Source organism: Myotis myotis, unplaced genomic scaffold, assembly GCF_014108235.1.
Source record: "Myotis myotis isolate mMyoMyo1 unplaced genomic scaffold, mMyoMyo1.p scaffold_m19_p_22, whole genome shotgun sequence".
Classification (NCBI taxonomy): Eukaryota; Metazoa; Chordata; class Mammalia; order Chiroptera; family Vespertilionidae; genus Myotis; species Myotis myotis.
Window position 1 is genome coordinate 3,490,855 of NW_023416327.1, and position 12,920 is coordinate 3,503,774.

Here is a 12,920-nt window from a genome sequence, read left to right on the forward strand (position 1 = left end):
AGCTTGATATACATGTAATAATATTAGCAGAGGTATATATCGAGATTTTCAAAATTGAAATGATATGAAAAAATCTCACTGTATGACAGACAACCACTATGTTTTTAAAGTGACACGTTTTAGTGGGCGTGTGATCAGAGTATTTGGTTTAGGGAACTCAGTGCTGAAGAAACTCGTGCCATCAAATATGTTGGCGCGCCCATCGTCGGACTCAGCCGCTGCTGCCTGCCCGTTTCTGGGGCTTCTGGCTGGTGGCGTGGCCGCAGTGCAGCGCGGAGGCACGTCGGGCAGCGTGCAGTGCCGTGGTGGGCGGGCAACGGCCTCTCTGCCCTGACGCCGCCCCTGCTGGGCTCAACGGCAAGCTTCACTTCACGGCAGGAAGTTCTGCAAGAAATGGCAGAGGCCTCTCATTACAGCCTGTCCCGAGGCCTTGTGCAAAGGCTGTCGGACACTAGGGGACAGAATCAGAGCGTTTGAAAGGACAGTGTCTATCACCGTAGGATAAAGACTTTAGGTGAGGAATTTCTGGAATGGAGAAGGTGGAGACAGCCTGGCCAGCGGTCCTGGGTGACTTCGGTGCTGAGCTGTCAGTGACCGTGTTGTTTTTGTGCAGAAACTTGCTGGACACACCCACCTCTCCCACACAGGGCGTGTGTGACCTGTATCAGTGACATCACTAAAGAGGGGGGAATAGGACAGGTGTTCTTGATTGCCTGAGCCATGTCTTCTACATTTCTTTATTTCTCCGAGAAAAAGTTAAATTTGACTTAAGCACTTAAAATTTGTCCGCCTGCTTTTAAGTATTAAAAGGCCAAAAAAGTAAGCGTGTGCCCTTTCTCAGCGCTTCTAGCAGGTACGTAAGCTTTTGTTTCTTCTCGTTGCTCCTGCCAGTTGTGGGTGAACATCGTGAACGGGGAGATTGACGACCCCACGCGCACAGACCTGTACGACTACGTGGTGGACTTCCTCACCCACAGCCCGGACCACGCGCTGGTGTGGAAGCACGCCGACTGGGCCTTGCAGAAAAGTGAGGAGGTTTGTGCTTCGTAAATGCATTCGGGGGGTGGGGCTGGGGTGGTGAAAACAGACAAAGCCTTGATTCGGGTGGGTAAGCAAGCTGCGCTTTGAGCTGTGTCCACGTCCTTTGCTCCCCTTTACAAGCCCCTGCGCACCTGGCGTCCCAGCGTTTCAGTGCTTTTGGAGACGCGCCGTTCAGCACCCTGTCTGGGGCGGGCCACGCTAGAGACGCGGCAGCATAGCCAGCCCCATTCTTAGCATCTTCTGCAAAACCCCACCTAACTGAGGCTGGCGGCCGTGTGGTCCGTGGACGGGAGCAGGATCCGATGGCTGCTGCAGGCTGGGTGCCCGGCCTGGGCCACGCCAGGCGAACCGCTGCCCTGTCTCTGCTCCCACTGCCGTGATGCGGGGTCGTGGGTCTGGAGGAAGGAGGGCAGCCGTGAGCAGGACTGGCCCATCTCAGAGGCTGATCAAGGATGTCAGTGGTCAGTGAGAGAGCACTGGGGCCCCAGAGGGGACAGCGTGCTCGGGGCAGGGCCAGAATCCTGAGGACAGGCCCAAGACGCCTGGGGAAGCATTCAGTTCTCGCTGTGAGAACGCCTGCGCGGCCTCGCTCCCTCTGGAGACACAGCGGTAGCTTTCTGATGCAGGGCCTTGGCCACAGGTGCCCTTCTGGAATGTGGGTCGCCCGTGTCCTCCCTGGTGCTGTCGTAACTGGAGTCGGCCGTGTGCTCCGTGTACGTTTCCCGCCCTCTGTACTCTGCGCCGGCACGTGCAGCACCACGTGCCAACCTGCTCACGCCGCTGACAGCCTGGTGCCGCTGCAGTGGGGACTCTCCCGCTGCCACGAGGTGGTCACGGCGCTCGGGCTCTGGGTGCTCCCTGACCCGGCACCGGTCCCTCACATGTGTCACCTCTTTTAAACGAGGAGACGGCCCCCAGTGGGCGCCTCAGGATGGGAGCCCGGGCTCCGAGAGCTCTGAACGTCCCCCAGGCGCTGCAGTTGGCAGAGCCGAGCTGCGCTGTTCCGCCGACGGGCTTTGTGGCGTGCGAGCGTGTGCGTAAGAGTGCACACAGTGCCGGGGCAGGGCAGGCTGGGTTTGCTTCCCTGCGTGCCGTCAGCACGTCCTCAGAGCACGGAATTGCACCGTGGGCCCTGGGAGACAGGCCAGAGGCAGCCGGGACACTGGGTGCTCCATAAGCGGTGTCAGCGTCAGGAGAACAGGCCGTTGGGTGGGCAGCACTTCAGACCCTTCCACTTCCTAGTCAGCCAGTAACCGTCCTGGTTTGGGATGACCTTAATATCACAAAGTTTTGCTTTATGGGTTGTTTCCAATAAATGTTTCGTTCTTTAACTTCTGGCCCTTTGAAGGGAATGGCCAGGCCGTGAGGAGGGCCGGGCTGTGCACTGCTCCCGGAGCCTGTGGCTTCACCCAGAGCACGGACCGTGGTGCTCGGGACACGGTGAGAAGGGGCCTGTGCACAGCAGGCACTCAGGCGCGCTCTCCCCTCAGGTTGGAGTTCAGGTTTTCACCAAGAGGCCTTTGGAGGAGCAGCAGGACGGTTTCAATCCAGACGATGTGCTCACTCGCCTTAAGAAATACCCCAACGCCCTCATGCGCTACCTGGAACACCTGGTTATGGACAGGAACCTGCAGGTGAGCCCCGAGAAGTGGATCAGGTGTGCCGGTGGCAGCATCCCGCTCTAAGCGACAGGATTCCACACTAAGACTTGGTGGCAGGTGGTCCTCGTGTAGCGTTTTTTGTGCCCTGGCTGCCCAGCTGTGCTGCTGGTGGTCGGCAGGAGCTGGCGGTTCTGAAAGAGGCGGGAGGAGTAAGTAGCTTCTTACCCTCATCTCATGTCCATTCTGCTCGTACTTTCCTTCTCTACTCCTTCCTTGTTGATTTTCTTAAAGGAAATGAGGGAAGCTGTACCTCTTTGGAGAATATCTATATCCTGTGGCCCGTCTCAAAATGAGAAGTAGCCCTTTTATAGTTTCCCTGTAAGTTTTTTATTTATTTATTTATTTTTATTGATTTCAGAGAGGAAGGAAGAGGGAGAGAGAGATAGAAATATCAATGATGAGAGAGAATCACTGATCGGCTGCCTCCTGCACGTCACCCACTGGGGATCGAGTCCGCAACCCGGGCATGTGTCCCCGACTGGAACCGAACCTGGGGCGTTTCAGTCTGCAGGCTGAGGCTCTACCAACCAAGCCAGACCAGCTAGGGCCCCGTGGATTTTAAATTCGCCTTCTCTGCGTTGTGGTTTCTGAGAGGGTTTTGACCAGCCAGCGTGTTGTGCATTGTCCTTGCGAATCCGCCAGGTCCCCTCGGCACTGCGGGCCGGGCACCCAGTCTCCCCCGCGTGAACTCGCGTGTCTTGGCCCGTTTCCTGCAGAGGGAAGAGTACCACACGCGCTTGGCCCTCCTCTACCTGGACGCGGTGCTGCAGCGGACGCCCGGCGCCAGCGGCTCGGGGGCCGAGGTGACGGAGACCCAGGCGAAGCTGCGACGCCTGCTGCAGAAGTCTGACTTGTACCGAGTCCAGTTCCTGATGGGTGAGGCGAGCTCGTGGTCGCTCCACGGTAACCCTGCGGGTGGCGGGAGCAGGGCAAGGCTTCGGCATCGCTCCTGTGTTCCGTGGGCGATCCCTTGAGCCTTTAAGGCACAAAGCCAGCCCCGCTGGAGGGGGGCTGTAGTCTCCACAGACAACTAGTGAGGACCCTGCTGCGCTCGGGAGACCGGGCCAGGTCCCTGCGCACTCTGATCCCCAGCTCTCCCTCGGCCGGTCTGTGCAGAGCGTGTTTGATGCCTCTGTGTAAAGACCCTCATGTAATATCAGCTGATTCGTGAACACTGTCTCACAGCAGCAGCGCTGAGTCAGCCTCCCCGAGGCTCAGCGGACGCACCGCTCCTGGGAGGCACCAGCCTTCCTGTGCTGCCAGCGTAGCCGCGTCCAGCCCTGAGCTTGGGCCGTTTTAAATGCTGAAACCACCTACAGGAGCACAGCAGTGCTCCACTGGGAGCTGAGTGGACCGTGATAAGCACACGTGTGCCCAGTGAGAGCCGAGCGTCGCTTTGCTTCACCTGTCGCTGGCTCACCCGTTTGGCCACGCGGGCGAGGCCACAGATGCCTCAGAAGCACCACAAGTATTGCTTTTGGAGTTACAAATAGATGCTGGTGAGGAGGCACATACAGAATCTGCCAACACTGGGGACTGACTATGTGTATCCCAGGCAAGGTCACAACGCTCAGCACGCAGTGTGACGCTTATTTGCTGACCTTTATAGCAGAGGAATGTGAAGCTCAGAGCAGGTGCCCAGGGGCCGAGCTCGCCAGCCCCACAGCAGGCGTTCCGAGCAGGTGCAGAGGCCAACACTGGCCCCAGCCCGCACTTGACATTCAGCCGGTCGCCCACAGCCACCGCCCGTTATGATTGGTCAGTGCCCGTGCGATCATGCTTGTTGAGCATTTTCACTGCCCCCTGACTTATGTCCTACTTTATGCTGTCCAGATCCCTTCATAACAACTTCATGCTACTCGCAGTTTGTCGATGGGTGTTCTTATCCAGCCACCTTTGTGGAGCCTGCGTAGTGTCAGACATGCACAGAGGGTGGAGAGTGGTGTGGCTGGGTTCCTGTCCTCGTAACCGAGTGTCAGGTGAGGCCGTGGAAGCTCCGCGTGGGGCCCAGGGAGGAGCAGGCCAGGCCTTGGGTGTTGGGCCGGGAGCCGCCCCGAGGCGGCCCTGTTCTGGCAGTCAGAAGGTAAGCCTGGGAGCTTGCAGGAAGTGGGTGTCCCCAAGACTGGAACAGCACTGCCACTCAGACAACCGCTGCCCCCTGGGAGTCAGGTGACCAGGGGTGTCACTGGGGCATGTGGCATAGTAGTTCCTGCCACGCCCACCCATGGGGGGAGAGTCAAGCATGAATGAGACAGCAGACGTGAAGGTGTAGGTCGCTGCCAGACCTTTTCGTCACCGTCTTTGTGCCTCTCCCGTCCCATACGGGTGGCGTCCACTTAGGAGTGATGTGTTCAGGGTCTGTGAGGACAGCTGGTGCCTGTGCAGCCTGTGTCTGGTGCCGTCAGTGGCCTGTGGATGAGCCAGCCCTTTGCTACAGGACTGGTGGTGTCTGCCTTGTGCGTCCGGCCTGGATGTGGCCAAACTTCAAATGCAAAAGGCCTGTAATTGGAATAATCCTTGGTCCCTGGAGAGGTGGTCCTCGGAACACCCCTGCCCAGTGGGAGAGACCTTACGTTATCGTCCTGGCTGGCAGGGGAGCGGGCAGCAAAGGGACGTCACTGAGGAGAGCGGCCCACCAAGGGCAGCTGGCCCCTGTGCTCCTCTGCTGGTGCCGTCTACTTATCAGCCGGACATTTACATTGTGAGACAAACCGGAAAATCTTTAGGCCGAGCATGTCAAACTCAGAGGCTCACACGGGCCAAATAAACAAGGCTTAAGTGTATGTGGGCCGCAAAAAACAAAAGCTTCAATTTTCATAGAAATGCAGGTTTATTTCGATAGAGACATGCTGAATACAAAGGGCTGAAATAAATGAGTATCATTAACAAAATAATAGAACATTTTAATAAAAATTAATTTTTTCTTGCACGTTAACTTACCAAACTGAATAACTGCACAAATTAATAAGCGTAACGCAAATAAACCTATTTTTCTTATTCTCCGAAAGTGAAATATTTCCTGTTGTGCACACCAAACAAGTCAGTACAAGACTAATGATGTGGCAATCAGCTGCTAAAATATTCGCTGCTAGTGTTAGTGGAGAGAAATGGTGCGCCTGTGCATAAGGTGCGTAAGGGAAATGAATGCAACACGATTATAGCAATCAGTCACTAGCGAACGTTGTAGTTCGTTATTAATAATTATGTGTAACAGGATAGTGTAAAAATTAAGTTACGAGTTTTTTACTAAAACTTTTCTTATGTACCGTTATATTGGCTGGGCCACATGCGGCCCGTGGGCTACAAGTTTGACATGCTTGCTTTAGGCCTATGGTTGGCAAACTGCGGCTTGCGAGTCACACGTGGCTCTTTGGCCCCTTGAGTGTGGCTCTTCCACAAAGTACCACGTGCGGGCATGCATGTACAGTGCGATTGAAACTTTGTGGCCCATACGCAGAAGTCGGTATTTTGTGGAAGAGCCGGTATTTTGTGGGAGAGCCACACTCAAGGGGCCAAAGAGCCACATGTGGCTCGCGAGCCGCAGTTTGCCAACCACTGCTTTAGGCTGATGTAGACATGGATTTTAGCAATGTGAACCCATATGCCTTTGCATGGAATAGAGTTCAAATTAGAAGAAAGGGGTTTGGCCAACTGTATGGCGAGAGGTGACGTTATCTGCGATGCTTTTCTGCGTTAGTCAAGAGGCGCTCACTGGACAGGGGGTCCTGTGGGCTGGTTGGAGGCCCCAGGCTGGCACGCAGGTCTCCCGGGCCTTCTGAGACCAGGGTCATGTGTTTCGTTCAGTCTCTAAACTCCGAGCAAAGCTGTATTCTGCGACCTACCTGTCCTTCGAGAGGTAGCACGTGTCTTTGGCGTTGTGACACCAGATGCAAAGCGTGGACACGGACGCCGCTCACCTGGTCTGGGCGGGGCGTAGGAGCGGCCAGGCGCCAGCTTGGCCTCGCGCTGTTCTGACCCTGGTTCTGCCCACAGAGAGAGTGCGGGGCGCCGGCCTGCCCATGGAGAGGGCCATCCTGCACGGGAAGCTGGAGGAGCACGAGCAGGCCCTGCGCACCCTGGCGCTCGAGCTGGGGGACTTCCCTGCGGCCGAGGACTACTGTGCCTGGCGCTCTGCGGGCAGGGAGCCCGCCTACCGACGGCGGCTCTTCCACACGCTGCTGGCCCTGTACCTGGGCCCGGGCCCCAGCCCTCCCGCCCCCGCCTCCACCTCCACGGAGCTGGCTGTGGCCGCCGTGGACCTCCTGAACCGCCACGCTGCGGAGTTTGACGCCGCCCAGGTTCTGCAGCTGCTGCCGGGCACCTGGTCGGTGCAGCTGCTCTGCCCGTTCCTGACGGGCGCCATGCGGGACAGCACCCACACCAGGAGGACCGCGCAGGTGGCGCTCGGCCTGGCCACGTCGGAGAACCTGATCTACAAGCACGACCAGGTGAGAGCCAGGCGCCTCCGGACGCGGGTGTTGTGTGGCGTGCGTTTTGCCTGGGGAATATTCTGTCAGTGTTTTCTCTGCAGCGTCCGTCTGCGTTCCGCTCGGAGAGGCCTGTGCGGAGCGTGCTTTCTCCCTTTCCGAGACGATGGTCAGGAAGGCAGGTGCACGTTGTGCGCCCGGCGCTTTTCCGCACTTGTCATCACGACATCACTTCCTCGTCACAGCGTTTGAATGCAGTGCTGCTATTACCTCCGTTCACAGGAGGGGAAGCTGAGGCACAGAGCAGTCAGTCAATGGAAGAGCCAGGCGTGCACCCCTGCCCCTTGGAGCGCCACATCTTGTCCCTGTCACTCGGGCTGCCCTAGCAGATGCCCCCTCGTGTTAGACAGCAGCGCTGGTTTCTCACGTTACAGGGGCTGGGAGTTAAGAAGCGTGGCCGGCAGAGTCCCTGCCTGGTGCGGACTCCCTGCCTGGTGTGGCGCTCCCTGTGTCCTCTCGCAGCAGAGCAGCTCTGGCCTTTCCCTCTTCTGACGGCCCTACTCCCGTCCTGGGTGCCCACCATGGCCTCATCTGACCTTAGCACCTGCCACAGGCCCCACCTCCAAATACCATCACATTAGGAATTAGGGCTCCAACGTATGAATCGGGGGGCACAATTCAGTCTGCAACAGCCCCCTACCTCCCCTCCCTTTGGGGACCCCTCCGTGGGAGGAGCGGTCTCCCCGGAGCCTGTCCCCGTTGGAAGCGTCATTGGCTCCCAGGAGAGGTCGGTGCCTGGAAGATTCCGTCTCACCTCTTTGGCCCATCACGGCTTGCCAGGACGTGTGGCACCCCCCAGGGTGACACGCCTCCACATGTATGGCCTTTGTTCCCGCCGTTCTCTCTGCTGGGGTGATCTCACCTGTCCCTTCGTATCTGGGGACCACCTGCAGGAAACCCGGCCAGGTGGTGCCCTGGTGGAACCTTCACACCCCTCAGCCGGTTAACCATTCTGAGCACACCTTTCATAATTGCTTGGTTCCTTGAGAGCAGGAAGTCATTTATGATCTCAGTATTTATGATCTCTAGAGCCAAGCCAGGCGTCCCGAGGGCATTGAATAAATGTCGGAGGACTGATGACACTAATGTGTCCAAGGTGAACTCACCAAGTTGCTGCTCAGCCTCCAGCCAGCTGCCGTGTGGCCGCAGGGAACTGTGCAGAAAGGCTCTTAGCTGGCGATGGCGTCACAGCTCAGGCTTGTTAGTACCTTAAGGAAAGAAAATGTGTCCTAGGACGTCAGGAATGTGCCACTAGCCAGCCCTGTGGCTTTGACCAGGTGCCCTGTTTGTGCCTTCCTCTGCTTGTTTGTCGGTGAGCGGCCCCGGGAAGCGAGGGTGGGGCGGCCTCATCCAGCTCTAAGGGCACCACGGTAAGCAGGCCTCGCCGGGGTGCGCCCAAGCTCACAGAGCGTCCGAGGGGCCATCTCGGTGGGATGCCTCCGCCAGACAAGCACTAGTGATGTTTGTAAAATAAGGAAGGGGTTTCGAGGCTCTTTGTGCTTCCCCAGTTACCAAGGCTGTGTTTGTTATTTTCACTTCTAATACTGTGTTTCAGGAAGTTGATATTAAAGCAATGGTCATCAGTAACAGTGGTCCCTGGGGTCAGGCGTGTCTGAAAGACTAAACAGCAACATGTGAGAACCTGTCTTTATTTTCGCAGATGAAGCTGAAAAGAAGCTCCTTCCGGCTCTCAGACAAACAGCTGTGTCAGGTGTGCCACAGTCCCTTCTGCGAGCCAGTGTTTGTTAGATACCCAACCGGTGACCTCGTCCACACCCACTGTGCTGCCAGCAGACACACGAACCCCAGCGCCCCCCACCCCGGCGCTCGGACTTGAAGGGGCCGCCTGGGCGCCAGGGGGACCTCGAGTTCTTCGCACACCAAGCCTGCCCAGTGCAAGGAGCAGAACGCGGCGGCGCTGTGCCAGCCAAGACAGAGGCGACGTCTCGGTGCCCGGGAGGCTCCGTCAGTGTGAAACAAGTTCTCTTCCCTGCTGACCAATCGGCATTGAATGTAAACAGGAAACCCACAAGGAGAGACGTGCTCGTTCGCCCACCCAGACACACGGTTGTCCACTTGGACGGATACGTGAGCCTTCCGGGCACACCCCCACAGGCTGGCGCCCACGCCACATCAGGCACACACCTGCCCAGACAGTGGCTTCAGGCGGCAGCAGGTGACCTCTCCCGCCCTGCAAGTGGCCAGGCAGGGTCCTGTGCGGCAGGTTTCATGTCGCACTTCTCCCACGTGGTGCGTGCTCCGTCCACGGCACAGTGGCTGCTTCCCGATGACCTCGGGGCTCTGCTCTTGCCCTTGGCATTGGCTGGCCTGGGAGGTGTGTCCGTTCCCTCCTGCTTCCCTTCTGGCTTCTAGCAAGTGAACACCACTATGAAACTGATGACGGCCGAGAGAGGGGCTGCCGGCCCGTCTGGACCACGGCAGAGACGGGGAACCGTGGGGACAGGGCCCATGTGTGCTGGCCTGAAACTACACGGCCAATGTGCTCGACTAAACATTTTTATTTGAAGTTATATTATCTTTGTAATATTTCTCTCATTTAGAAAATCACCTGTCGTATTTGTTAGGGGTGTTTTTCTTGTTAAATGTACCTCCTATTGAATCCTTGGGAAGTTAAAAGGGAATCAATGAGCACAAACTGAGTGTATTTTCAGGCGAGGCCGGCTTCCCCTCACTCGCAGCCGGGCAGGCATGGGCGGTGCTGCCGTTGCCCGTGGGGAGGTGGCGCCCTCCCTGCAGGTCATGCCACACCCTTAGAGGAAGCCCAGCCCGCTGCCTTACCTCCAGCACTTTACATGCCTGCTCTGAGGTCTCCTGCTCACAGGGAAATGAATGCCTGTCGGTCCCAGACTGCGGATTCTTTCTGTGGTTACTGCACTGCCCTCTCGGGTTTCTTCATTTTGATGATTGATTCTGTTAGGAATGAACAATAAAGACACTGTACCCCATGCAAGGCTTGCAAGCAAGCATCAGCGTCTGTGAGAAGAGAACCTGGAACCGCCCTCCCTCAGCCTCAGCCTTACGGAGGGGGATGAAGAGCCCACTCCAGTCTTTCAAAACGTCTTCTGCACTAGCAGTGGTCAGCATTCCTTTTCCTCTGTGATGCCAACTGGGCCAAGAAGGCAAAGGCATCCGCGCTTTCTTTCCTAACTAAGTCTCGGTGAGCTCAACAAAAGATAATGAAGGAATTCTGCCTGCGACGCAGCCGTGAGCTGTCGCTTGGGGTGGACACAGCCCAGCCAGGAGCCGCCCTGCGGATGGCTTGCAGAATCACCATATTACTGTGCATAAATATCACCGTTCAACTTGTGTGCTTGGATTTACTCCTCGAAGAACGGGCGACTAGTCCATGCAATATGCACTTTGCAAAGCACTGTTTCTACTCAGAATGGGTAAAATCTTGAAAACGTCTTGTGATTGCTCATTTCTAACTTGGGGCCACTCATCTCTTTTTTCCCTGCACATTGATCAATACTTAGAAATGTTTTTTTTTTTCCTTTAGAATAATGGGAATTGGAGTTGAACAGTTTTCCAGCTCTCCCAGATCCTCGAAGACAGGCAGAATTCTGTGACACTGCAGAATTGTCTCCTGTGTTCAAAACCTTTCTCTAATCTTTCTCAAACTCCCACAGGCTCTTTTCTCCAATCATATTTTGAAAAGAAATACATGTTCTTTCAACAGGGCTGCTGCACTGTGACCGTGCTGTTGGACAGAGCAATTGGGAGCACCACTCAGCCCCTTTTCCCTCTAGGTTCTGTTAGCCATTCTAGTTAAAACAGCATGAACTGAACTCGGTTGTCATTTTACGTTCTGTGGGCAAGACTGTCTAATTTTATGGCCTGTGTATCTGCTGTTGCCTGTCGAGAATTAATGGGGGGTGTAGGCTGTGCGGCACGGGCCTGGCTCAGCCTGGGAAGCTGTGCTGGAGGGAGGGGCCTCGGTCACACCATCGAGCGCTGCCTGTCACACAGCTGGGGTAGCCCTTGCTTTCTGCTTGCTCCCCTATGGAAACCATTGTCCTTGCAACTCTATCCTTCGCCCCTGGTTGGGTCCCAAATACACAAGATGTACAAATGTAAACTTGATTTTATTAAAATTCTTTTAATTCTTTGTCCTTTCTGTAGTTATTTTTTTAAAAAATAAAATTCTCTTGATAAAGGGAGGGTGTCCACTCGCCCGGTGGTGCCTAGCCTCGGAGTTCCAGAGCTCACGCCTCCATGCCTGGGGCTCCTCCCGGCACCCACAGGACTTTCACGGCACCCCTTAAGGGTTTTGTTACTTTACCAAATTTTAAATGACCCACTTCTCAGTTTATCTCCCGCACACTCTTAGGTTGCTCCTTGAAAACCCCTTCAGATACATTGTGCCCTGAGGGGTCAGTGGAGGTTTCTGGTTACTTCTGACATACTTTACCTTTTAGCTAAACACTCTTAAGTAAGCCTCCTGCCCTTGCATTGCTAATCCTCAATGTATTCAAGGAATAGAACCTTTAAAGAATTTCACCTTTTAAATGTTGATTTCCCTCTTAGACCCCTGTTCATAGAAGGTCTGGGAAGTTCTGTGGAGTGACTTTGCTGGGCACTCTCTCTCACCCAGGCCTGGCCCTGCCCAGCGCTGTCCTGGGCTCTCTCCCTCATCCAGGCCTGGCCCCACCCAGCACTGTCCTGGGCTCTCTCTCTCTCTCTCTCTCTCTCACCCAGGCCTGGCCCTGCCCTGAGCACAGGGTGAGCTGACATGGGCCGACTGTTCTGTGCGCGGGCTGCTAGGGCGGGGTACATGAGTCATCCATATTTCAAGGTGAAGGACTGAGGCAGGGTGTTGCGTGGTTGTCTTATGGCTGAGGCACACCAAGCCAGAGCTCTGCCCCACGGGCGGTTCCCTGCCTGCGGCTTCGCCAACCACAAACAGAAGCAAAACCAGGAACCAGCCCAGGGTTGACTGTTCCTGCAGTAAACCCTGGGGCGGAAACGTGGCTGCTCTTTTTACATTTCTACGTCATTGGTGTTGGGTGGTTCATTCGCATGTTAGGGATGAAGAGGGGGTGCGTAGGCTGACACACCTGACGAGACTGGAGAGGTTGTGGACTCACACTGCCTGTCCCGGTGGCTGAGAGAGAGTGAATTGATGGACGGAGAGATGCGCCGACGCAGTTAAATGTGCCGCAGCAAGAAAGGGTTACAAAGCAACACGCGGCTCAACAGGCCAGGGGAGGCGTGAGAAGTAACATGTTATCACGAGGTGTCGGGGAACCTGGTCTCTGGCTCCACCAGCCACTGTGGTCCTGGGCAAGTCACAACCTCAGAGGTAGAGCAGGTCGTGTCTGAGGACCCTTCAGGCCAAAGCCATGGGGGTGGGCCAGCCTTTGACACCAAACGCTGCCCCACAGGTTCTTGAGGCTCTCCGGTCAACACCCAGCTCAGAAACTGGGCTGCAGGGTCCCCCTGGCTGTGTCTGAGCTCCCGGATCTCAACCCCCAGATCGCAACCCCCAGATCTCAACCCACATATCTCAAACCTCAGATCTCAACCCCCAGAACCCAACCCCCAGATCTCAACCCCCAGATCTCAACCCCCCGATCTCAACCCCCAGAGTCCAACCCCCAGATCTCAACCCCCAGAGTCCAACCCCCAGATCTCAACCCCCAGAGTCCAACCCCAGATCTCAACCCCCAGAGTCCAACCCCCAGATCTCAACCCCCAGAACTCAACCCCC

General features: G+C 56.2%; 1 protein-coding gene across 3 annotated transcripts in view; it reads left to right on the plus strand.

The window, feature by feature from the left end:
• Positions 1-11,322, plus strand: part of TGFBRAP1 (transforming growth factor beta receptor associated protein 1) — a 65,627-nt gene extending 54,305 nt beyond the window's left edge. For all 3 annotated transcript variants that reach the window (XM_036355378.1, XM_036355379.1, XM_036355381.1), the window contains exons 8-12: positions 892-1,035; positions 2,532-2,675; positions 3,419-3,578; positions 6,696-7,150; positions 8,850-11,322. In XM_036355378.1, coding sequence (XP_036211271.1) covers positions 892-1,035; positions 2,532-2,675; positions 3,419-3,578; positions 6,696-7,150; positions 8,850-9,026 — 1,080 coding nt within the window. In that variant the 3' untranslated portion in view covers positions 9,027-11,322. The remainder of the gene's footprint in view (positions 1-891; positions 1,036-2,531; positions 2,676-3,418; positions 3,579-6,695; positions 7,151-8,849) is intronic.
• Positions 11,323-12,920: the final 1,598 nt, after the last annotated feature.